Raw genomic sequence first — 27,384 nt, 5'->3', positions numbered from 1 at the left:
TCGTGCGCTTTCCGTTTGGGTTAAGTGGGGAGCGCGCGCCTGCAGCGCGTGGGAGGAAGAGCTAGAGGTACTGGCTACCTGTTAGCTTTATCGGGTGCGGGCCACAGGTTGGACACACACTTTCTAGGAAATTATGATTGAATTCTTCTTGCCCTGCGCCTGGGGAAGAGGAGACTTCCTCCCAGGCCATTCTTTCGCATTAGTTCCCATGGGCCCTCTAGATGCATATACCCGTGGATATACCTATGAATGACATTTTCTACTCCTTCAAAACATTCACCTCAATTTCAGCATGTTGTGGACATCCTGAGTGTCTGCTAGGACTCTGGTATAAAATAATACCTTAAGACAGCGAAATTTGGACCTCTCGGTTGATAGAAAACGCTGTAAGGTGGATGATACCCCCTTTGCAGGCTGTATGTATGTAATATGTAGCCACTTAAAGCCTTTCCATTCAGAAATAGAATCTCAAGCTTTGACTCTTTGGGGCTACTTTTGCCATTTATCTTGGCTTCTTGCGTGTTATCTTGGTAAATACAGTTGTCTATTTGGTGAAAATAATGCATTGTGGTAAACCTCTGGAGGAAAAATGGATTGGAGAGAAGTTATTTTAAAAATAACTTCTCTCCAATCCAAAACCCATGTCCGTTTGTTGGCGTTATGTAAACCAATCCATCTGGCACACTTCCTTTGTAACTGCTATTTTACTTTTGTTATTGGAAAGTTAGTACCTGCCTAGATTTTCACCTTAATCACACTGCATGTCGTTATAGCCAAAAGGAGTGGAAGAGCCTGTCTTGGAGATTTTCCCGGGGAAATCCTGAGATCATTCATTATGAAGTGTACCGCGCAGGAGTGGCTCAGAGTGACCACAGTGCTATTCATGGCTAGAGCAATTCCAGCCATGGTGGTTCCTAATGCTACTTTATTGGAGAAACTTTTGGAAAAGTACATGGATGAGGATGGTGAGTGGTGGATGGCCAAGCAAAGAGGGAAGAGGGCCATCACAGACAATGACATGCAGAGTATCTTGGACCTTCATAATAAATTACGGAGTCAGGTGTATCCAACAGCATCTAATATGCAGTATATGGTAAGGAAATTTTTCAAATGGTATGTACAAAAAATGTTTATTAATGCTTTCAATCTTCCTGGTTAAATTTCCTCATGCTGTTATTTAATCTTTGCCATTTGTCCTGTATGAAATTTAATTCTTTTTTTTTTAATTTTATTTTTATTTCATGATAGTCACAGAGAGAGAGAGAGAGAGGGAGGCAGAGACACAGGCAGAGGGAGAAGGAGAAGCAGGCTCCATGCACCGGGAGCCCGATATGGGATTCGATCCCGGGTCTCCAGGATCGCGCCCTGGGCCAAAGGCAGGCGCCAAACCGCTGCGCCACCCAGGGATCCCAGTCCTGTATGAAATTTAAAAAAATACTTTTTTTGGGGGGGAGTATCTTCTTCTGTATATTCTTATTAGTGTTCCCTCTATTCTAAGAGCTCTTTGAATTTCATAGTAGAATTAAATACCTTTAGATGCAATGTTCCTACTAAAAACTCTGAATTCTACTCTTACCAGGAAGATTCCTATACTGAAATGCTGAACAGCTAACACATTTGCTTTTAAGTGAGTTAGTAAAACCAATTGCTTCCTAATTCCTCTTCCTAGCTGATGGAACTTATGAATGGTGGATCTGAAAAGTCAGGGACCAGTAATTTGAAGCAGTTTTCTGGATTGGTGATAACTTTCCAATAGATCCTTGCTGCTTACCAGTATGTAAATTACCTTGTAAATTGTACACTTTTCTGGTTGCTTTATATTAAGGAGTGCTTTGGAAATGACTTTTTTTTTCTTGTGGATTTATTTATTCTTGTGGATTTATTGATGCACTTTGTCGTGTGAAAACAAGCTTGGACAAAGTTTACAAAATATATATGTGACTTATCCTTAATAATCTCATTTATTTTTAGAGTACAGTAGCAAACAATAATAAAACTTACATTTTATTATTATTATTTTAATTTTTTTTTTTTTTAGAGAGGCGGGGAGGGGCAGAGAGAGAATCCTAAGCAGGTTCCCTGCCCAGTGCAAAGCCAGATGCTAGCTCTCACAACCCTGAGACCATGACCTGAGCCGAAATCAAGAGTCGGATGCTTAATCATCTGAGTCACCCAGGCACCACACACACTTTTTAAAGGCTATTAGGATATAGCTCATTAATATATTTGTACCTTGAAAATTTGAAAAAAATTCAAATATCTATTATACTAAAATTAGGAATGTATTAGCAAAAACTGAGATAAATAATCATTGGTGATAGCAACACATGTGTAATAAACATTGGGAATTACATTTCTCCTTTGGATACATTATAGTGTATAGCTAATTTTAATGCATTCTAGTTTTTCTTCTTCTGCATTCACATTAGTGCTGATGGATATTTTCTAGGCAACCTTCATGATATATGGAAGTTCTAAATTCACATTACCCATTACAAAATTTAGCATATTATTTTAACTTTAACTAGAAAAACAATTTACCCTGAAGAAAGTAGGTAGCACTCAAGAAAATGCATGAGAGATTAAGAATGGGGCCTGGCAATCTGGTGATCTAGGTTTAAATTTTGGCACTGATATGCATTAGCTGTGTGATTTAGGGAAACTTAATTTCTCTCTACTTCCATTCCCTTGTGTCTAGCATGTATATTCACCTCAGAGGGTTGTTGTGGGGATTGAAGGAGATAACCTAGGTAGTAAAGTTTATCAGGCATATTGCAAGGTCTTAGTAAATGTTACTGTAGACTGATAGTTAATTCTATGTCTCCCCATACTGTTTAAATAAAATACATAAGGAAATTGTTAGCTCTTCTCAAGATTCTGTGCAGGCTATGATACATTTCTCCTTTTTGTATATTTTATTTTTTTTTTATTTTTTTTTTAAATTTATTTATTTATGATAGTCACAGAGGGGGGGGGGGCAGAGACACAGGCAGAGGGAGAAGCAGGCTCCATGCACCGGGAGCCCGACGTGGGACTCGATCCGGTCTCCAGGATCACGCCCCGGGCCAAAGGCAGGCGCCAAACTGCTGCGCCACCCAGGGATCCCTTTTTTGTATATTTTAAAATGTTTGTCCGAAGTAAAAAATTCTAGGAGTTCTTCACTGTGAGCTTTCAAACAGAAAGAGCCAATTATGGAGCCTTTCCAAGTAGGCCACCATATGCTTATTCCATGTGGATAGGTGTTCCGTTGCTTTTTACTTAAAATAAAGAAAACCTTGGGAGTTTGAACCCACAAAAAGAAATCTGAGAATATTTGTGTGTGTTTTAAGTAATATGGAAATAATGAAAGAAGTTAGTTCAGTGATTCGTTTTTCACAGAAACAAATCCAAAGAAAATAACTGCCTATTGTATGATGTCTAGTCTGGGGTGTTTATATGAGTTTCTTTTTAGTTTCACTGGTTTCATTCTATCCTTGAAATGTAGATTTAGAAACCAGCCAGGGTTTATGTTGTGTTGCCCTTAGATACTATTAGCACTGGAACTGTGTCTTGGCCATTAACTGGGCTGCAAAGGACTTCGTTGCCCAAGTATACTGGAACACATTTTCTAGAATACACATTTAAGGGGAAGTCTTAAAGAACACTTCTATTTTATTTGAAATACTGTTAACATATATAGCAGTAGAAGTACAGATGTTGATCAACCTTGTGAAAATGATATTTATTTAAATAGTTATTTAAAATGTATTAATTCTGAGAAAACAAAATTAAAATTTGGCTTAAAGAGCTATTTCCTGTAAAATACGCAATACCCTATAGGTGCCATGACTTTGTCTGCTTGTATGCTATTTGCCATATCACATTAAAAATGTGAATAGCCAATTACCTTATTCACACTTGGTGCTTTATTTAGTGTACTGTTTATCCTGGAACCTATGGCAGCCAAGCCACATCCACATTTATTAACATCAAATACCTACCCCTACTCTTATCCTCATTTAAATAATAGGGTCAAAAATGGACTCTGGAAAGCCACATCTTCCATTGAAGAGCTTATAGGCTGATTTAGAAGAAAGAATAGATACATTTGAAAATGCTCAAGTAAACAGCGTTGTAAAATTCTCTGCTAAAGTGTATGAATAATGCCAAAGGAGCCCAAAATAATGGAATATTCCTAATGGTGAGAGTTAATCAGTGAGGAAGATGGTTAATAGGTGTTCCTGGAAGGTGATCCGGACCCTAAATTATGGCAGAGAGTGGAGGGCATATCTCAACTCGAGGAAGAGAAACTGACAAGTGCTGTTCCAGGGAACCTTCCAGAAGAAGAGTAGGTTGAAGAAACACAGACTTGTGGCAGGATAAGGAAGGGGAGAAATAAATTATTGATTATGGAAATCAGTGATGATTGGAAAGGCTCCCTAATTGGCTTTCTTTTTAAAAGTTCATAAATGAAGAAGTCCTATTAATTTTTTTTACACTTGATTTTAGGTAAATTGAGAAATTAGAACTCTTGTTGCTAAGGAGGCAATAGATTTTTAAAAGAAAAAATACTAGCTTTGGACCTCAGTAGCAGTGGGTTCACTTTGCCTCTGCTGCTTATTGGGATGTGAACTTAGACAGCCAGCAACCATACTTGGCATTGCTTTTCTTGTTAGTAAAACTGGTGTAAAGAATAAAACCACAATCTATAATAAGACATCTGATACTGTTGCACATACTGTCTTTTTTCAAGCCTTTCCTTTCCCATGGGTTTTCACCTTATCATTTGGTTGTTTTGTTTTTCTAGTTATTTCATCAACATGTTTTTTTCTTCGTTTCTTGGAACTTTGTTTTTCAAGTTTTTCCTTTTGGCCATCTCTCTTCCTACAGGACCATATCTACTCCATTGACTTTAAATACTATCCATATATTGATGGTATTTAGTCCATAGCGTAGTCTTTATCTCCATCCAACAGTCATCTCATTGAGCTCCGTTTTCATATTTGAGCTTCATTTTCATATTTCCTGCTGCCTACTAGTTTAGGCTTAAGGTGTCTGAAAAGAAAATGAACCACCTCCTCCCTTATCTGTGATCCTGCTTCTTTTCCTGGATTCTTAGTGGATCTCAACAACATTTGCTGAGTCTTCTGTAAGCAAATCAAAGCAAAACATCTTACAAAATAGAAAATTGGGCCTATCCCCAGCTCTTGCCACACTCTCATTCTTCCCACTTTCACATAACATATACTTGCAAACATGAATATACAATTACTTGCCAAACTCTGTAGATTCTGTCTCAGAAATGTCTTTTGAATTCATCTCTTCCATTTCATCCTAAGCTTTGCTAATTATGTCACCTAAAGATTGGTACCACAGCTTCTCACCCAGCAGACTATACCAGTTTGTTCCTACTTTATTTTTACTTTTTACTTGAGTCCCCCTTCCTCATTGTTACTAAGTCTTTTTTTTCCTCAAACACTTCTATAATAGTGGTTACTCAGCTGCATGACACTTCTGTTAACTTCTGGATGCTCACAAGTTGAAGCTTACCTTGATTAATGTATACAAGGAGGTATATCCTGTCAGTTTTGCCCATGGCCCTCAGCTCCCTTGTGTATATCTAAATCTGTGTTCACATTTATCTATTCACTGTTCTTAAGGATGGTTGTGTTTCCTCTGTCTCTTTGCTTATCAGTTTCTTCTGTGCCCAGAATTTCTGCATTTCCTGTCTCCTCATAATGTCTTACTCAAGACTAAGCTCAATTGTTGTCTTTCTGCAAAGCTGTCACTGGTGCATGCATTCCTCTGCCTTTCTACTATGCTCCTAAAGCATTTTATTCAAATGTATTGGTAGTATCAAAATTTTGTTGCAATTAAATATTTACATGTCTATTTTCCTTTTTAAGACTTTAAATTCCTAGAAGGATAAGCATCATACCTTATTTATTTTTATAACCCTGTGGCTGATGGATAGAACTACTCACTAAATACTCGTTGATTGAATATTGTTGATTGTTCAATAAATATATGTTGAATGAAGGGATGGATGGAAGAGTAAAGATTATGTATGAGATAAATATAAGGACAGATAAGAAAGAGGAATTAAAATAAAAGTTGTGGAAGGTAGGATATCAGTAACACTGGAGATACACTGAAATTGGAAATGCTAGAGATGAGGGAATAAATGTTTCAAATAAGTCAATATTTAAAATATTTATGGTCCACTAATAATTATCCTATAATATGGAGCTAATGAGATAATAATAAATATATTCAAATGTTCTGGAATTCAGATACTAAAATGAGTTAATGGATATTTACCTCTTGCTACAAATTTTTGACATAGACCCCCTACAACACTATAGAATGACTGAAATCCCAAGTAATACACTGTGATGCAAAGGGTACCTAAGTCTAGAATGCGCTTTAGCAGCCAGGATACTTTGCCTAAAAAGGGACACATGGGCCAATTATATAAGCCATTTTCCGCTATTAAATCTATTTCCATGTCTTTTAGGGAACCGTTGACAGATACTGCTGGGAGGGTTGGTGGCTGTGCCTGCTTGTTCTCACCTCACATATGGGTGAAACTATGGTCAGAACTTTGGCTTAGCACTTTTGTAAATGTAAAACAAAATACATCTGGATACCTCTCCTTTTGCTAGGCATCCCGTCTCTGAGCCAAAAAACCACTGGTACTTTTGATCCATGGTGCATATTGTAATAGCTTGGTTCCGATTTGTCACTTAGATTTTTTTCCTATGGCTATGTTTAATACAGGAAGTAAAGTCTATTTGTTACTGTTTTTTCCTATACTTTAGTAGATAATTATAGAAACTGGACCTTAATTTGAATAGATAGCTATTGTTTTTTAAAGACAATGATACTTACATATAATGTATTTTTCTTTTCAGAAGTTGCATTGTAAATGGTAATACTGATAGGAAGAAAGTGACATTACAGGCCAGTTTTATGTAATTTAGTTATTACGCTGGAGTTCTGAGAGAGTAAAGATGCCTCCTTAAATGTAAGAAAACCTAGGGTCTCAGAAAGGAAAGAGAAGTAGTTTTAGTAGGAGAATGGAACACTCAAAGCAAAAAAATGCCACAAAATTTTAAAATTGTTGTTATTTATTGCTTCATTTAGCAGTTTACCATATGGCAGGCACCTTTAGAACCCAGAAGTAAACACAACAAACATTCTTCCTTGCCTAGAATAGATGTGAAGACCCTAAATCACCATACCCAGCAAAGGGCCCCATGTTGTTGACACAGAGTGAGGGTGGGAAGTAATGTAGAAAATGAGATCAGAAATTTAACTGAGAAGGACATACAGATCATTGTAGAAACTCACTTTTAGTCTGAGCAGTAAGAAGCCATCTGAACTGTTTGAACAGAGGAATACTATAATCTTATACTTATCAGAATCACTTGGCTTTGTTGGGAATAAAAGTTGGGTGGTGGAAGGTGGGGCAAAAGTTTAAGCAGGTAGACAAAGCTCTTGCAGTAATCAACTTAACACTGCCAGCTGGTGGACATGAAGGTGGTGAGAAGTGGCAAGAGTGTGAGTACACACCAAAACTCCTTTGTAATCATAACATCAGTCTTGAAAAATTCAAGGAAGCCTGGTTGCTGGACTAATGAAATTTCCTTGGTGAGCCAGGCAGCCAGTAGGCTGGGAGTTTCTGCATCTGACGCAAGATCTAAATCCACTCAATCCAGTTTTTTTGAAAATTGATGGCAGTTTCTTTTTTCTTTCTTCTTTTTTTTTAAGATTTTATTTGTCGGGACGCCTGGGTGGCTCAGCGGTTTAGCACCATCTTCAGCCCAGGGCGTGATCCTGGAGACCTGGGATCAAGTCCCACATCAGGCTCCCTGCATGAAGCCTGCTTCTCCTTCTGCCTGTGTCTCTGCCTCTCTCTCTCTCCCTCTGTGTCTCTCATAAATAAATAAAATAAAATAAAATAAAATAAAATAAAATAAGTAAATAAATAAATAAATAAATAAATAAATAAATAAATAAAAATTTTTTAAAAAGATTTCATTTATTGGGATGCCTGGGTGGCTCAGTGGTTGAGTGTCTGCCTTCAGCTCAGGACGTGATCCCAGTTTGGGGATTGAGTCCCACATTGGGTCCCCTGTGAGGAACCTGCTTCTTCCTCTGCCTTCTCTCTGTCTCTCTCATGAATAAAGAAATAAAATCTTAGAAAAAAGTAATCAGTAGAGTATTTACAGTAGATGAGCATTTTCAAAATAAAATGATTAAGATGATCAGAGGATTTGGGGGGAAATCTCAAAAAAAAAAGATTTTATTTATTCGTGTGAGAGAGAGAGAGAGAGAAAGAGAGAAAGAGGCAGAGACATAGGCAGAGGGAGAAGCAGTCTCCATGAAGGGAGCCTGATGTCGGAATCCATCCCAGAATTCTGGGGTCACGCCCTGAGCTCAACTGCTGAGCCACCAAGGCGTCCCATTGATGTCATTTTCTATTCTGGTTTAAAGATCAATGGGCAAGATTCTGTGTCTTTCAACTTGGTGGCTTCCAGAATGTTTAGAGAGATCCCAGAAGTCACCCAGTTACTTGATACCCATTTTGCCAACCAAATTCCAAGAGATTAGAGGAGGTGTAACCAACCTCTGCCTCCTTACTTCCTGGGATAAGGATGCCTGCCTGCTGTTTTCCCACATAGTTTTCTCTCCTCTTCCAAAAGCCAGTCTATTCTCTCTTTCCCTCTATTAACAACAGAAGATGAGAACTTTAGCATGAGAAGCAGAACAGGACTGTGGCCTAGTTCTTGTCCAGTAATCACCCATTTCTTTATCATGGGGGTTATCATTAGGTTTCTGTTTCGTTTTGGAGTTAACAGATTTTGGATATGGTGTATGGCTGTATAGTTTTTGCCTGAGGAACTAGAAGTATTGGAGTTACCATATTTTTAAGATAGGGAAGACTGTGGATAGATCAACTTTTGGTAGAGAAAGCTGGAGCTCAATTTTGGACGTATAAACTTAAAATTTAGCTTAAATATCCAAGTGAATTTGTCAAGTATGCAATTAGACAAAAGTGATATAATCTAATCTGGAACATAAAATTAGAGTTTATCAGCATTTAGATGGTATTTAAAGCCATGAAGAGAGGTAGATCATTAAGGAAGTGAGTATAGAGATTATTGAGAAGTGAGCCCTAGATATACTTTATAGTGTAGAGGTAAGAGAGGTGGGGAGAAACAGCAAAGAGAATAAAAAATTAGTAAAAAACAATAACAATAACAAAAAATGTGGGAGCACGATATCCTGGAAGCTAAATGAAGAAAGGGAAAAATCATTATCAGTTCTGTTAGATGATGGTTTTAAAGATTAAATAAAATGAGGAGGTTTGAGTTTAACAATATGGAGGCCACATTGAAAGTCTGATAAAACAGTTTGGGTAAGTTCATAGTGATTCAAGGGCAGCTGGGCAGAATGGGATGAAAAAAATAAGCATGCATGTTCATTCACTTATTCATCAAACATGTGTCTTTCATTTTTTATGGGCCAGGTGGTATCTGCAGTGTTAACTGTTTTCTAACCAAAAATTTTCAACTTAGTTTTAGAAGACATAACTCAAATAGGGAACATATCCCAAATTTACAATGATGGTAATAGGACAATGCAATTTCTTTAAGTAATTATTTTTTTTTTACTTTTACTGAATGCCTTCATTAAAAAAATAATCATTTTTAATAATTTATAAATTATAAATTTTGAATGACATTTAGTTCAAGAACATTCTTTGCTATTGTTCAGCTGTGTCCTCTTACACAGTCCTTTTAGATTTTATACAAATAATTATACGCGATTTAAAATTTAAATTCTCATGTTTTTAATAATTTTTACATTACTAATTCAATTAAAACCAAATATTTCTAAAACTGACATATCTTACATATTGTTATATATAATACATACATATATATAATACTGGTTCATTGGACGAAAATGTACAAATTCAGGTGGTAATGAATTGTCTAGTGAAGGTATTACAATATGTCTAAGTAACTGTTTCCTTATTTTCCTGTATGTCTGTTGCATGCAAAATTTTAATAAGTTACAGAAAAGCTTTTAAAATTGATTAAAGCAATTTGTTATTGATAACCTTGTGTTTTAGAAAGCATTTAATTCGGGGGATCCCTGGGTGGCTCAGCTGTTTGGCGCCTGCCTTTGGCCCAGGGCGCGATCCTGGAGTCCCAGGATCGAGTCCCACATCGGGCTCCCTGCACAGAGCCTGCTTCTCCCTCTGCCTGTGTCTCAGCCTCAATCTCTCTCTCTCTCTCTCTCTCTCTCTCTCTCTCTCTCTCTCTCTCTGTCATAAATAAATAAATAAATCTTTAAAAAAAAAAAAAGAAAGCATTTAATTCAACAAATACTGATTGAGCATTTTTGTGCCAGGCACTGTTCTTGATGCTGGAGAATACATCAGTGTATAAAAAGTTCAACAACTTAATGAAAATAAGGAGAATCAATGATAGAGAAGGATAAAGGTGGAGCTAATCATGTTGGGTAGTTGGGGAAGACTTCCCTGTGTTGGTGGCTCTTGAGCTGAGAGCTCAGTTACAAGAAGGAGTCAGCTAAACAAAAGTCAGAAATCTAGGCAGAAGGAATACGAGACACAAAGTCTCTAAATCCAAAATTAAGTGGGGTTTTTCAGGGGTCACAAAGAAGGCTAGTATGACTGAATTTTATTCCATAATGGGTAAGGTGTTAGAAAATGAGGTAGCATGGACCAGAAGTCCTTTTGGCTTATAGGCGAGGAAACTTTTGAATTTTATGCTGAATGAGATGGAAATCATTGGAGAATGCCTTGCAAGGAATTGCCCTGGTCAGTTTCCACTTCAAAAATTATTCCTGACCACATTATGGAGAGTGGTCTGAAGGATAGCTAAGGCTGAAAGCAGAGAGACAGTTAGGAAGCCCTTGATATATTCTGGGTGTGATAGGATGGTGACTGGGACTAGGGTGATAGTGGTAAAGATGGAGAGAGGTGGGTGGTTTCAAGATATGATTTATGGCATTGTGAATGGTTTGGTTGATAGCTTTAATGTGAAGGATGAAGGAAAAGGAGAAGTCTGAAATGTTCATAGGTTTTACTTAAGCGTATTGGTGGATGGTAGAATCATTTTCTGAGAAGCAGACAGGACTAGGTGATGATGAAATCTGGAGTTTCTTCTTGGTCAAGCTTCATTGTGATGCCAAATGTCATCTTTATTTGGATGTTAATGGTCAGTAGGGAGGTGGGACTGGAGATAAAATGTGGAAATTATGTAGATGTTATTCATTAACTGACTGAACAGAATCATTCAAGGAGAAGATTTTTATGGACAAGAGTTGAATGCCTTGGATTGAGCCCTGAGGTCCTGGAATATGTAGAGGTTGAACAGAAAAGAGCAACTAATAAAGAAAGCTGAGAAAAAGTGGTCAGCAAGATTGGAGGAAAAGACAGGGTAGCCTGGTGTCCCAGAAAGCACAGAGTTCATCAGGGTAGAAGTCAGTGTTTCAGTATTGCTGAGAGGCTGGGTAAAATGAAGAAAAGCCAACAGTGTTTTTGCCAACATGGAGGTTGTGGGTGATCTCAGTAAGAGTAATTTCAGTGGTGGGGTATGACTGGAAGTCTTACTCAAGTAGGAAGAAGAGGATGGAAGGTGAGGTAGTAGAGAAATTACCTCAAGTAACTCTTTAAGATGATGTTGCTGTGAAGATCAGAGAAGGGAAACTAGCTATTGGTAGAGGGGAATATGGACTTTTTTCCATTTTTTTTTAAAGAGTATATTTGTAGATTAATGAGAATGAATAAGTTGAGAAAATACTTGGCAATGGAAGGGAGAAAATATAACCACAAAGTCACCTCATTTATTTAACAGGAAGCACTGAGTCTGTAGGTTCAATATACACGGTTTGGTGTATTTGATGAGGAAGAGAGAGAAGAGAATTTTCATATGGGTGCTTCTGTTTTTTCCCAGTGAGATTATAAAATGAGATCATCAGCAGAGATGGAGAAGGCAGGAATGATGAGTGTGAGGATAGGACATTACAAAATGGTAATTTTGGACATATTGCATGAAGATCCATGTGGAGTCAAATGTTTGGGATGCTTTGAGATGTTTGCAGTCCATTTGGTTCATAATGCTTTAAGTTTAAAAACTGACAGATATAGATAGGTTTCCTATATAAGTATGTCAGAATGTTTCCAAAAAATGGGGACATTTAAAGTAATGATTCCTGCTCTGACTTGCTGTAGGTCCCATTACTCTTTTCCAACCACTTTGTGTGATGTCACCCGCTTGACCTTTGAAGACATTGACTAAGGCAGCTTCTGGATATAAGAAAGAGGTGATTAAAGACATGTTAGTGGAGTTCGAGTTTTAAAGTGTTCAGATACTACATAATCCTAATCAAATATAGATACAGACCAAATAGTATGTTTGGGGTTCAGATTGCAAACTGAATGCTAAATACAGATATATGGGAATTCCAAAAATGAAATTATGGGACCAATCCAAATATGTGACTTGGAGTAGTGGGTTACTAGAACTTACCAAAGATAAGGAAGACATTTGAATGGTAAAATTCCCCATTGCCTAATATTTAAATCAGTCTAATTGGAGGAGAAGTGGAAAATGAAATCTTAAAATTAACTAATGGGACAGTTCTGTGGGATGGTGACAAGAGAGGTGCAGTCAATGATAGGATAAATAAAGAGGGCATATGAGTGAGGAGGAAGAAAGTAGAATGTCAAATTGGGCTAGTACGGAGGTGCCACTGGATAGAAGGATAATGAGCTATTGAATAAGACCCAGGAATGAGCACAAGAGTTCCTGTTCGTAGACTTTACCACATATATTGTTGTACCTTAGACAATAGAAGGTAATCCTGCAAAGGGGGCAATCCAGTAAAGGTGCTGGGATTGAAACACAAAAATGCATCTTACATTTCCTCAAGACATGGCAGATCCGTATCTGAAAAACTGGATAATTGACTGTATATCGTAAGATCAGCTGTTGTCCAGAGAAGAGAAACCAGAGCCCTAGAAGTACTGGGGGAGCTGTGGCTCTGGATTGAGCATCAGAACTGCTGCCTAGAAAGAGAAAGCAGAGAGGTCTGTTCAGCAAGAAGTCTGTGAACACAGAAAACTAAACGAAAAGCATCACCATTTCACAGGAGCATCTATGCCATTATTCCATATGCGTTTTTTTTTTTTTTTTTTTTTTTTGCTGTACAGAGCTTGCTAAACCTGATCACCTTAGCACTGTGAGGCTGGCTTATAACCTCCTTGTTTTCTCTCTAATGACTTTCTCTCCTCTTCCTTAAGAATCTACTTTTGTCTAAACCCTTCCATATAGAGTTAGGTGCATTCCCACTCACTTCCCGGACTCCAGTAGCATTTCGTATTTGCCTCTGCTTCTGGTATTTGCATCCTGACTCTTTATCTAACCTTCCATTCCTTTATGTAAAGGGGCTGTGCTTTAGGAATTTTTGCATTTCCCTGGTGAGTGGCTGACAGATACTCCAAGCTCAATTCATGCTAGTTGGAAGGGGTAAAACTGAAATGAATAAATGAAAAAATGATTAGATTTTCAACAACAGTTTTAAAATGGGTAGAATGTAAAAGAATTTGATTAATTCTTTTTTTTGAATTTGATTAATTCTGACGAGAAAATGTTCTTAAAATTGAAAAAACATTCCTTTTAATGAAGTATTATACTTATGTTTTACTTTATATTTTTAAGTGCAGTTGCATTTTGGTCAGATAAAGTCAGTCTTTAATAAGTATGACAGGTGGCTAAATTGGCACTGGATTTCAGTGACTTTGAGAGTTACATTGATTTATGGACAACTCTATCTCATGAAGTGAGGATGTTTAGACCCCTCAGCAAGTACAGAGACTCTTTCAGGAGATATAGGGACCAGACTATGAAGACTTTTTCCAGATGGGACACCTGGGTGGCTCAGTTCTTTAGCATCTGCCTTTGGCTCGGGCCGTGATCCCAGGGTCCTGGGATCGAGTTCTGCATCAGACTCCCTGCAGGGAGCCTGCTTCTCCCTCTGCCTTGTCTCTGCCTCTCTCTCTGTGTCTCTCATGAATAAATAGATAAAATCTTAAAAAAAAAAGGCTTTTCCAGAAAACTATTTGTAAGATGTAAATCATAATGTGGTTACAATTCATATGTTTTAAAGTGCCTATAAACCTTAAAGAATTTCAGAATAAAGCCATAATCGGGAAGGGCTTCATAGAAGAGGTATGTTTTAAAATAGCATTTGGAAGATGTTATAGTTATTGTGTGGTGGGGAGTTTGGAAGAGAGCATTTGGAGGATGAGAACCTTCTTAGCAAAGGGGTTGATACAAGAGTATGTGTGCAGGTGATTTGAAAGCAAGGACATTGTAGCCACACTCTGTTAAAACTGATGCAAGCTTCTATTATGGAGATATCTGGGGATGTATTTTTTCTATGTATGATGAAAAGAACCTTGTTCAAATGTAAATGGAACAGATTGGAGCGGCATAACCCTACTCATCTTTCCATTCATATCTAAAAAGAAAGAAAAAGAAACATTTTCTTTGACATAATTTGGCAGTATTCATTTGATTTTTGCAAGTGAAAGTTATGACAATGGATTTATAAACTTGAGGTTTGTGAACACTTTTAAAATTATTCCTGTATGTATTTTTGTGTATCATATATACCTAAACTTCAGAGGTAGCTGGGGGCTCCTGTGGAACTATCATCCTAGAAATTTAATAGGAACAAAGATCTTAGGTTTCAATGTTTATTTGTTAATAGACTCAAAGCAAATCCGGGAATAACTTACTCTAAACTTTGTGTAATTAATATTGTGTTAAATTTGAATTGTAAGGGGATTACTTACTTTTTCATTGGGATTTTAGGTGACAATGATTATCTTGTTTTTCAGTCATTCAAAATATTGGATTTGAGTTTCTTCCTTAGTCACATGGATATCAGCAATGTTCCATTAAAAGGCTATGCAAATCATAGAAAATTTAGCAAATTCTTAAAGGAATGAGGGAATAAGATAACATTTATTAAGGTCTAATAGGTATCGGCTAATATGTTAGGCAGTTTGCTAATATAAATTTTGTGAGATAGTCTAATTCTCAAATATTATTTTTTAGCAGGAAACAAATGCCACAATAACAAGAGTTCACCAGAAAAAAAAAATGAAGATCTATATGCAGAATTATGGCTAGGCCATAAGAGACAGGGGTCACCTAGGCTTGAATGGTGATGTCACAGCCTGGTCAGGACTATTGCCTGGAAGTAGGGCTGTATGACAGGACACTGTCACCATCACAGTGAGGCATAGAATTCCAAGGGGATGCATAGAGTTGGTGAGGGAGTAATACAGACTTAATTTCACCTCACACCCTCTGACTTAGTGTTTGTGTCTCCCTTTAGCCAAATCCAATTGGAATCCAGAGGCTAAGAGAGCCTGAAGAGACTTACTATGTAGAATTCAGCCTTTGGGGACATAAAGAATGGTGCTTAGGGAAACAAATGAAGAATATTGTACACATAGTCTTTCTCAGATTTTCAAAATAAGGACTTTTGAAAATCATATTTCTTAAAATCATCATCTTTGTCATTGTTCAGTTACTGAAGAAGAAAAAGCTAAAGGCATATTCCTAAAGGACACCTAAAAACCTGATTGCTGTGGTTATTAAATTAGTGTTGAGTTTCCCAGCAGCCAAGGAAAACAGGGAACTGTGTACACAGCTCTTATTGACTGCTGGGAAACAAACCAACTTATTCTTGGGAGAGGAATTCTTAGTGAAGAGTTAACAATATTCTCACTATAGGAACAATGAACAACTTACTATAGCATATTCATGAAAACTATGTAAACATATTCATTTAAATGTTTCTGGTATTAGTGTTTGGTTTAAATTAAAGTTATGGTGTTAAATTATAAGTCTCAGTTTCTATGTGTCCATCAGCTTTTTCTTTTACTAATCTGCCTATGAAGAAGTTTTTCATTTGCTAACCCATTACTTTCTGAGAAGTAGAGAAGCATCTCTAAGTACAATAAATAGAAGCAATTAATATTTACTTTCAAAACCCATTATGTTGAAATATTAAAATATAAACTAATGCATAGGTAGATACTGTAGAGTGATTTACTATGAGAGGTTATCTTTCCTATCATCTGTTTTTCTAGGCTTGACTTACTGATCAATCTTGCATCTACCTAAAACTTATGAGCTATAAATAAACTAAAACACAGGTGTTAATTCTTGCAAATTGACCCAGTGCTATAAATGGAGACTTAGAGAGCTGATAAATGGTACTTTCTCAGTTACTAAAGGGTTTCCTTAAATACTAAAGTCTCCTCAAACATGTGGAACATAGTCTTGAAGATTAACTACTTCAGTCTTAAATGACAATAAAAATAATGAAAGCATCATCACTTTGGATTAATCACAAAATTAAAATAAAGATATGACATGTACAAAAATAGTCCAACAGGTCAGCTTTTCAGAGGTTTACCTTTTGTTGTTTAGCATAGGTACATTATGAATACCCTTCCATCTGAGTTTATGTCACACATGTACATTTGAAGCTTAGAATTTAGGTCATATGTCTTTGATCTAAGTTATTGCTCATTCCCAGGCCAGTTGTGGGACAAGAGATAATTGATGAGTACATACTGGCAATGTATTTTATGCCATGTTTTATATTAGGTGCCATGTAAAGCACACAAAAAAGCGTGAGACACAGGTTTGTTTGTTTGTTTTGAATTCTAGTTTGGGAATTAAGACCCAAAACAATGGAGACAAATCAAGGGGAATATATAGTAACTGATAAATTACGTGTTTAAGAAGGTTCAAAGAAGAGTGTGATAAATGGAATATTTTAATTGGAATGACTTCCAAAAGGAGAGAGATTGTGAATAGGACTTTGGTGAAAGGATAAAGTTTAAGTAACTAAGTATGACCTGAGCCAAAATCAAGAGTCAGCTTCTTAACTGACTGAATCACCCAGATGCCCCAAGAATCAACATTTTCATGAAAGCACTATGCATTGGCGGTGAGATGAGATGAATCAATAGACATTTCTGTGTAAGACTTGTGTTCAGTTAATGGCTGCTGTCTCACAAGGACATTCTTCCATACATTATACGTTCAGTATCCCTGTGTAATATTCAAACTGTGGATTTAATTGAAATCATCTTGTGTGTTTATCCACACATTAAGTTTCCATTTCAATAATATTTCAATTTTAAAGAAATGAAGCGGCAGTTCCTGAAATTACAGGTTGCTACTTAAGGTTTTAAGGCCTTGTTTTAAAGTGGGCTTTAAGTAAAATACTGGCACATCTGCCTCTTATCTCTGTAACTTCCAGGAAACCCTCATAAGTGCAATGCCCGGAGGTAATGCAGCTTTCTCAGTATCTGGCCTGTGTGCATAGTAACACAGGTGTTCCCTTTGAAATCTGAGCCTTGTGCATTTTCCCTGTCACTACAAAGTCTTTTCAGGACAGGTGAAGCACAGTAGTTAAACACCTGAGGTAGTTTCCGAGTTGTAAGGAATGCGTTACTGCAGATTCCCATAGTGCTTTCTATACCAGAGGACTTTATCACACACACACAAAAACCATCATACGTTCTTTGAACATAGATTGACTTGCTTATTTATTTATTTCACTGATGTCAGTTTCTTCATTGTAGTTCAGATAATGCCACCAACAGGGAGCAAAGAAGGTATAATGAGGCTATATGTTTGGAATTTGAATCTGAAATCTCGTGAAGTGTCAAATGTGTGACTCGCATAGAATAACAGATTCTTTTTTGAGGGTCAAGTTATTGCTGTCAAGAGGATCATGTTGACAATTTATCCTGTCAGATTTTTGGATTGCACTTTCTTATTCAAATAGGAGAACACAACCGTGATTTAGAGAGGGATTTATTTTTGACACATGATGGATAATTTACAAACCTGTTTTTCCAGAGGTGATAGCACAGCAAGAATTATCTTTCATAGGTGGTATTTAGAAAGACCTAACTTCATAGGGTTTGGTTTTCTCCAGCGACATCTACGTTCATGAGCTGGCTGAAAAATCCTTGTTCCCTTTAGCTGTGCAGACAAGTTATATATATGTTACATGTATATTATATCTTGAAAATCCATAAAACTATATCAATTTTATAAAAATGTACTAGCTGACTAAAAAATACTGTGCTGTTTGGCTGTGCAGAAAAATTACATGTAGAAGTCTATGTCTTATTTCAAAGGTTTTACCGTTGTGTTTTCGGCATTAAACTGCAAGAAGCCTGGTTTTAACTTCGTACTGAGAATATATTCTTGTCATATTCAGTTACGTTTCAGTTTATCTGTTTTGGACAATATTAAAACTTTCTTAAATAGGGATAATTCAGAAATAATTGAGCTTTTCTCTAGATTCATAATTGGAAGATCTGAAACCTTTTCGGTTTTGCAATCTTGTAAGTCACAGTACAGCTTTTTTTAAAAAAAATTAAGTGTAGTTGGTATACAATGTTATATTAGTTTCAGGTTCACAACAGAGATTTGACAATTTTATATATTCTAATTTTACTATTCTATATGATACACAGTGCTCACTACCATAACTATAGTTACCATCTGTTATACATAATGTTATATAGTTTTATTTACTGCATTTTCTATGCTGTATTTTTCATCTGCTTATTTATAACTGGCCATTTGTGTCTCTTAATCCCTTTCAACTATTTTGCCAATTTATCCAACCTTATCCCCTCTGGTAACTACCAGTTTGTTCTCTGCACTTATGAGTCTGTTTCTGTTTCTGTTTGTTTGTTTAGATTCCACATATAAATAAAATCATATGGTATTTTTCTTTACTTGACTGAATTATTTTACTTAGCATAACATCCTCTAGGGGTTCATCCATGTTATTGCAAATGGCAAGATCTCATTCTTTTTTGTGGCTGAGTAATAGTCTGTTGTATTCTAATAACATAACTTCTTTATCTATTCATTTATTGATAGACATTTGGGTTGCTTCCATACCTTATTTTTGTAAATAATGCTGCAGTGAACATAGGGGTAGATATATCTTTTTGAATTCATGTTTTTGTTTTCTTTGGTTAGATACCCAGTAGTGGAATTACTGGATTCTATGGTATTTTTATTTTTTGGAGGGGAACTTATTGTTTTTCACAGTGGTTGCACCAGTTTGTATTCCCACCAACAGTGCAGGAGGGTTCCTTTCTTTCCACATCCACTCTAACACTTGTTATTTCTTTCTATTTTTTTTTAATGCTAACCATTCTGACTGGTGTGAGCGATATCTCATTATTGTTTCGATATGCATTTCCTGATTAGTGATGCTAAGCATCTTTTCAAGTTTCTGTTGCTCATCTGTATGCCTTCTTTGGAAAAATGTCTATTCAAATCCTCTGCCCACTTTTTTTTTTATCTGCCCACTTTTTAATCACAAAATAGCTTTTGCTTCTTAGAAATGCCTTTAATTGTCATAAGAAAGATTATTTTAGAGTTTGCAAGTATTTATCCATTTCTATAAGCAATACAGAGCACTCTGTAAGAAACTATAAGTGCAAAATAATAGAATTTTAAAGCTGAAAGAATTTGAAAAGACTTATTCTAGCTTTTTATTATTTCAGATGAGGAAACAGAAACCAAACTTGACATAATCAAGAGACAAATTTGAAAGTACATAAATTAAGAAAGAAAACTCTTCCAGAGTGTATCATGTATTTTATTTTTTAAAAAAGATTTTATTTATTTATTTGATTGAGAGAGAGCACAAGCAGGGGGAGTGGCAGGCAGAGGGAGAGGGAGAATCAGGCTCCCTGCTCAGCGAGGAGGGACCCTGGGATCATGGTCTGAGCTGAAGGAAGATGCTTAACCAACTGAGCCATTCAGGTGCCCTGTGTATTTATTTGAATTACCCATTGAAGTACTTTGAATAAATAAAAGGTTATTTTTACTGTCTATACAAGAAAACGAGAGGAAAATTTATGACTAATGACCTTACTTGCTTATGTCCAGAAGACGTAGCACTAGGGAAAGAGTATTTTCAATACCATTGAAAACTAGCATACTATTATTATTTCTGACAGCCATCGATTGCTCAGGACTGAGGTAGGCTTGGAGATATAAGGGTAGTTTTCTGAATTAAGTATGTAGATGTATATGTTTCAAAACAAGAATGTTTGTGAAATTCCTTTTGTCAAAATTTATTGCAAATGCTAAGATAATTTTTAAAAATAATTTCATCATGCTATTTCAAGTTTTCAGTGGTAGAAGTAGACCAGAGTTTCTAGCCTAGACCAGACTTCCAACATAATTGCCTTTTCAAACCACTGTGTTTTTATAATATTGTTACTTTGCCATAAAGCAATGCAGATTTAAAAAGTCTATATTAAATTGCAAATCATATTATGGACTAATGTTTGTCATTTGATTAGGCTACCTAATAGTATGATAATCAAAGATCAGTTTTGTCTTTTGTATTTATCCCTGTTGGAAATCCACTAAAACTGTATCAATTTTGCAAAAAGTATAATGTATTAGAAGGTATAATGTATTGTTTCTATATTATTTAGATATTCTTTCCATTTGTTAGATAGCTAATGCAACACTAATTATATTTTCCAGTTGTTTTGGAAAAAAAATTATCTTTACTATTTAAAGGCATTTTTCTCAGCATGTCTTTGAAAAGACCTATTATAGCTTTGTCCACTTAGGTAGAATTTTGTAAAATGGTAGAAAATCTTACAATCCTATTTCTCTCTACTGAGAATGAGATTTTACAGTTATGAAATTATGTGAGTTTCTAGTTAATAATTTCTTTGTGCATTTAAAGGTGTCAGACCATTTAAGGCTGGTCTATTTAAAATGTCTTTAATCATTTATATATTTTCTTTGTTGGTGAATCTAACTCTATAAAACTACTTTACTTTAGCATCACCTAGGGTATTCTCTTTGGTAGACTAATTATCATGATACAGATCCCAGCCAGGACATGGATTTTCAAATTTTGTTAATCTAGAAAGAGTTATAGATTTATTGTGGTCAAGAAGATACATATGAAAATACTTAAGCAATTTTAAGAACTATTCTCAGTATCAAAGAGAAGGAAAAGGCAATATTCACTAATGACAATTTTTGCCTAATGTACAGTGATACAACTTACTGGTAACCTACCAATATTAATTCTGTTAAAAACTACATCCTTGAATGATTTCCAGCTGTCCTCACTGTGGATTATTATTATTAGAGCAGGATTGCAGGTATTATGATAGGAATATGAATTGTATATGTCCACTCATGTTTCACGGGAGGATAGCAGTCCTGGTTTTCTGTACATGTTTAGATAGCTACATACTTTCTGATTTCTACCAGTTTAATATTTTACTACCAAAATTACTTTATTTCTAGGTTTACTTTTGAAAGTCCTTTGTTAACATTTAGGATTCCTCAGATAGGTACACAAATACACCAAAGAAATGATAAAGCCTTCATGTTGAACTGGCTTTAAAAATACCATTGGAGACAAAGAATTTAGTAGTTTTCTAAATGTTTCTTTGAGTAATAAAAATTCATTGAACACTTGACTGTGGTCTAAGGAGGAACAGCTTACAGATGTAATTGGAAAATAGAGTGGTTTTCATTTCTACACACCTCAAGTACCCATTTTATAAATAAATGGTAATTTTAAGTGTGGTTTGGCTTTAAATTAGTGCTGGGTGAATAGTTCATAGAGAAAAAAAAGTCTGTCAGGCCATCTTGATTTTATTTACAAACTTGAACTTAAATAGAAATGTGTAGAGACTGACTTACATTTAAATGGGATGGGTATGACCCTGAGAGACTCTTAACTCTGGGAAACAAACAAAGGGTTGCAGAAGGGGAGGTGAGTAGGAGGATGGGGTAACTGGGTGACGGGCACTGAGGAGGGCACTTGATGGGATGAGCACTGGGTGTTATATGATATGTTGGCAAATTGAACTTAAATAAAAACAAATGTAAAAAAAAGAAAAGCCACAAAAAATGGGATGAGTTATGAATTATTGGTGCCCTTAAAACATGTAATATAATGTTAGGGCATGAAAATACACTGTTTTCATAATAATATTTCCTCCAGGACAGTTGTATTTTCATTAAGTTTTTTAAAGAGTCTTCTTGATTTGTATTATTGAATTTACCTAAACACCTGTGCTTGATTATATTCTTTAAATAGTTACTTTACAACTGTCACTAATTAATATTTGTTAAATATTAATAGTAAATTTTAGTTGCATGCTCCTCTACTTCAGTTCTTATATTAAAATAATGTGTTCTTATTTTAACAGTATATTATAGTTCATTTGATAATGATTCCCCCTCATATTTTTAGTGCATTACATAGAAAAATTGCCATGGCTTAAAAAACAGCTTATCCATAGTACATACTCAGTAATTGAATATTTTAGTCCTTGAAGGGACTGAGTTATCTTCTGTTACTCACTTTGCAAATAAGAAAACTTAGCCTACAGCATTTGAATGATATGCTTTAGATTTTCTTTCAATGTCTATACAAAGATATGTACACAAACTTTTGCAATATATTTGTGAACTTGGAGCTGGTTCTTTATCCTCTACAAAAAGCATCCATCTTCAATGTCTTCAGAAAAACTAACATCTGAGATTGTAGGATCATGTATAAAACAAGAGTAGATTGGCCCTGAATAAGGGTCTTAATGATATGAGAGAGCTAGGCTCTTGTCTCATGGAGTCGAAGAATGAACCTTGTGGACAAAGAGTGAATAAAGTGATAAAAATTTTATTAAGTGAGGATATAGAGAAAGCTCTTGGAAGTGAGAGGGGTCCCGGCAAGGTTGCCACTGAGGGTAACCACTTTAATGGCGGTCTTTTACTGACTAGGAAGCTTGTGTGGTCTTGAGATTCTTGTGCAGTCTTGGTTTGAGCAAGAACTATTGATAACATCCTTAATGACTTATTTCTTTGTGGTCTGGTGAATTTCTGTGATTATTTTGTAGCCGTCAAAGAAAGATATTCCGTAATATCCAGGGCCAAGTCCTCTAGACTGTTCCCTTATCTCTGGTTTTTATATCTCAGCATCCTTGGGATTTCTGTGACCCTGATTCCGTAGAACACCCCCCCCCCCCCCGCTCCCGTCTGTCTTTCCCTGTCTAGCCCTGCCTGTCCCTTAATCACTATGGTCTCTTTTACCAGCTCAAATGGGTGGTTCATACTCTGGGTCTCTCACATGTTAGTTTGCAGTGACCTGGACTTGCAAACTGCTAGGCCTCATGCATGGGCTAGGAAAACCCAAACAACCAAAACCCCTCTTGCATTTTGTAGGCTCTGTGTGATCTCTCTACAATATTTTGCCAGCTATCCCTTCAGGGTAGCTAGACTCTAATTTCTTGGCTCAGGTCTGTCAAGATGTGTGTGGATGGGCAGAGGGAGAGAGAGAGCAAAACCCAAGCTGACTTCACGCTAAACATGGAGCCCAAGGCTGGGTTTCACAACCATGAGATGAGAACCCTGGGATCAGGACCCTGACCAAGAATTGGATGTTTAAATCACTGTGCTACTCAGGTGCCCCAAGATGTGTGTCTTAAAAGATAAAGAACTGACTGTAGAGAGGCTGTATTTCCTAACCTAGCCTGGGAAGTCTTGTAGTGTCCTTCTATGTATTAGAAGGGAGTTACCATCCCCCTCAAATTTGAAGGGAGGGGAAGGGAATTTAGCTCTACCTTTGTGGAAAAGAGTTTTAAAATCACCACACCAATTTTTTTTTTTTTTTTTTTTTTTTGTGCTGCTTTTTCCCTAGTGTGCCTTCCTTTGGCCTACAGTCATGATTAGGTTTCTTCCACCCTTTAAAAAAATCAAAGCAAACAGATTCTCCCTAGAACCTGGCATGTTACTTTCTTTTTAGCTTCTGGACATCTCTCTTTCTCTCTTTTTTTTTTCTTTCCTTTCTGAAGCATTAACAAAGTAATGCATAATTGTCTTCTCTTGTTTCTCCTTCCAGTCAAATATGTGCCCATGTGCTCTGATTTTTCTCCTAAGCATTGATCTGAAATCACTCTTGATCATGAATTAGCCCTTAGCAGCTCTTGTCTTTCTGGACTTCTCTGTGGCATTTGATCTTGTTGCCCACTCTACTCCTAGAATCCTTGTCCCTTTACTTATATATTTGAACCCTCTTACAGTTTTCCTTTCACCTATCTGATCCCAATTTCCTTGGTTTATTTTACTAATTCATTGTTTTTTCTCCCTTTCCAAGGTTAATAATCCCAGAATTTTCTTTTCATTCCTCTTTTCATTCTATATCATCTTCCTGAAGAAAGTCATCTCTAGGTGAATAACTTCAAAATTCGTATCTTCACAGATTTTTTCCCCAGAACCCCAGTTGTATGTTTCCACTCTCCTTGACATACATGCTGTATGTATAACACACATCTCATGTGGCACCCGAAAAATTTACATCAAAATACATTAAACACATTTCCATGGCAACAATCTATTTCTTTTCCTGTATTTTCTTTCTCCTAATTTGGTAACCTTCATCGTCTTCATCTTTTTCTTTTGTTTTTCCCCCTCACCACCTACCTTCAGTCATCCATCAACTTCTAGGAATTTAAATTCTGAAACATGATTTCAGTTTGTCTGCATTTCTCCAGTCTCATTGCTATCACCTTAGGTTGGGTCCTCATGTTCCAGTTTCCTATCCCCTAACCTGCCCAGAGTTCTGTTATTGTGCCAAGACTGAACCTAGCTCTACCTATGTTTTTACCACCACACCAACCACTATGCTGCCTGTTTTCTAAATAAAAAATTGAACATTAAACCGAGGGCATTCAAAATAATTTCAGTAATAATTTTGTAATTTTAAATATTTCTTTGTAAATTATTTTAAAAGTAAAAATTAATCACCCTCATTAATGTTGTATATAATAATGCATATATGTTTTATAGGAATCAAATTCATTCATCATTCATATACTCAGTACTCAATAAGTATTTATTAATCATCTTGTCTATATGATAGACACAAAGCACAAAAAATAGGCCAACGATACTGGAGTGAATTAAATGACTGCCTCCAAGAAACTCATAGTCTTATGAAAGAGATGGACATGTAGACGAATACTAGCATTGCATTCTAATAGCTGCTAAATGAAGAAGTATTACAAAGTTTTAAGAGCCCCAAGGAGTGAGAAACCTACATCTGAAAGTAGAGAAGGTATCTAGAGTATATTATGTAAAGCTGGGTTATGAAGAAAGAATAGGGGTCTGACAAATAATTGGGAGAAGGATGTTTTGAGACAAGAAACAATGCCAGCAAGAGCAAGAAATGGCATGTTTTATGATAAGGAACAATGGGACCAAGGAGATCTTGGACTTTATGTATATGGGAATTTGTTGAATGTGTTTAGACAGAGCAATCACCTAGATGTATTTGTGCTCACTTAGGTAGTTCTAAATATGTGGGGGCAGATTGGAGGGATAAAAGATGGCGGCAAAGAGACTAGTTAGGAGACTAGCGCAAAAAAATCTAGGTGAGAGATATTGAGAACGCAGACTAAGATGTTGACTTTGCAAAGCAGTAGGAAGGGAAGAAACTAACTGAAACATATGATATTTTGAAGAAATGTCCAGACTCTACATATATTTTATATGTTTGTATCTGTATGTTGTTTTTGTTTTAAACTATAGACGTGGGATGTAGAACTGGAAAGATCTGCAGAATCCTGGGCTGAAACTTGTTTATGGGAACATGGACCTGCAAATTTGCTTCCGTCAATTGGACAGAATTTGGGAGCACACTGGGGAAGGTAGCGTAAAATGTAACTTTTTTTTTGATTAACATAAAGGCTTGAAATGCTTATTAATTCAGCACTGAAAATTTTCTGAAATTTCTTTTAGAGCCTAAGGAAAACAAATAATCACAATATACAAATAATACAAATAATTTTTTAAGTGTAATAGCAGAATGACCAGCGATATTTTAGACTTATTTTTGTTTAAATCATTGACATGTTAGTAATGTAATGGGCATAAGTATTTAACATGTATAACTTACAGAAGACTATCTCTCTACCAAACTTCATCAATCTATTTTGCAATATTTGGTTTTACATTTTTTCCAACTTTACTTACTCTCAGTGGTTATTGTCTTTCAAATAGATACAGGCCCCCAACATTTCATGTACAAGCATGGTATGATGAAGTAAGAGACTTTAGCTACCCGTATGAGCATGAATGCAACCCATATTGTCCATTCAGATGTTCTGGTCCTGTGTGTACTCATTATACACAGGTATGTTTTGGGTATATTATACTTCATTTTTCTAAGTGTCTTATGCTGCTAAACTTGTGTCTTATGTAATCTGGTATGGTTATTTAAAAAACATAGATATTGATTTATGTGGAATAGACTTATCGATTTCTATAAATAATAAACGTAGTTACTAGGAAAAGTCCAAACATCAATTTAAAAAAGACATTATTTCAATTATTTTCTGTGTGAAACATTTTTAATCTGGCCCCAGGAAATGCACATGGGGACAAGTTTACCATCTTCAATGTTAGGTATCATTATTTTTTATTTTCCAAAAAAATAAAAATATAGTTTTATTTACCATGACACTCAATATTTACATATGTGCAGCATTTATGTACATTTATTTATTTTTATTAAGTGTCTACTTTTGGTATTGGATTAGTTGTAAACCTCTAAATCAAACAACTGAGGCTAAATTCAACTAGGTAAATCCCACCACAGATCTGAGTTACTAGAATTTCTATAGCTGATTATTAGTGAATATAAAGCAAATTGTTCCGCCTTTGCCTATGACAAGAGTAAGATTAGCACTGAATTCCCTAATAAGCAGTCATGCAATGAAAATATACATTGTATAAGAAGTTTGAGCCTCTACATTTTTGTTCCAGTACAGTTTAAGATGAGAAGATCTATTCTTTGTTAGGTAAGCCTCTTCATAGAAACATTAACACAGCAATTTAGGTTGTGAGGATGTAACTTTTGAACTATTTACTAAACACATATTTTGAAGATACTTACCTTTTACAGATAGGGTTATTTACCTGTAGTACTCTTTTTTTTTTTAAGATTTTATTTATTTATTCATGAGAGACAGAGAGAGAGAGAGAGAAAGAGAGGCAGAGACAAGGCAGAGGGAGAAGCATGCTCCATGCAGGGAGCCTGATGTGGGACTTGATCCCCAGTTTCTAGGATCACACCCTGGGCTGAAGGCAGCGCTAAACCGCTGAGCCACCGGGGCTACCCTGTAGTACTCTTTAAATTGAATCACTTCTCAAAGTTTCAGGAAAAATATTCTTTTGACATTGCCTTGTTACA

General features: G+C 36.0%; 1 protein-coding gene across 2 annotated transcripts in view; it reads left to right on the top strand.

The window, feature by feature from the left end:
* The window catches only part of CRISPLD1 (cysteine rich secretory protein LCCL domain containing 1), a 45,403-nt gene that overhangs the window by 924 nt on the left and 17,095 nt on the right, over nt 1-27,384 (top strand). Inside the window, exons 2-4 of one of the 2 annotated variants that reach the window (XM_055318340.1) lie at nt 774-1,093; nt 25,722-25,840; nt 26,193-26,325. In XM_055318340.1, coding sequence (XP_055174315.1) covers nt 836-1,093; nt 25,722-25,840; nt 26,193-26,325 — 510 coding nt within the window. In that variant the 5' untranslated portion in view covers nt 774-835. Of the gene's footprint in view, nt 1-773; nt 1,094-25,721; nt 25,841-26,192; nt 26,326-27,384 lie in introns of those variants that run through there. The other variant, XM_055318341.1, reaches the window with a different exon arrangement.

This window comes from Nyctereutes procyonoides, unplaced genomic scaffold (genome assembly GCF_905146905.1).
Source record: "Nyctereutes procyonoides isolate TBG_1078 unplaced genomic scaffold, NYPRO_anot_genome, whole genome shotgun sequence".
Taxonomy (NCBI): Eukaryota; Metazoa; Chordata; class Mammalia; order Carnivora; family Canidae; genus Nyctereutes; species Nyctereutes procyonoides.
Note: the sequence above shows the minus strand (reverse complement) of the source record. Positions and strands in the feature narration are given on the sequence as shown.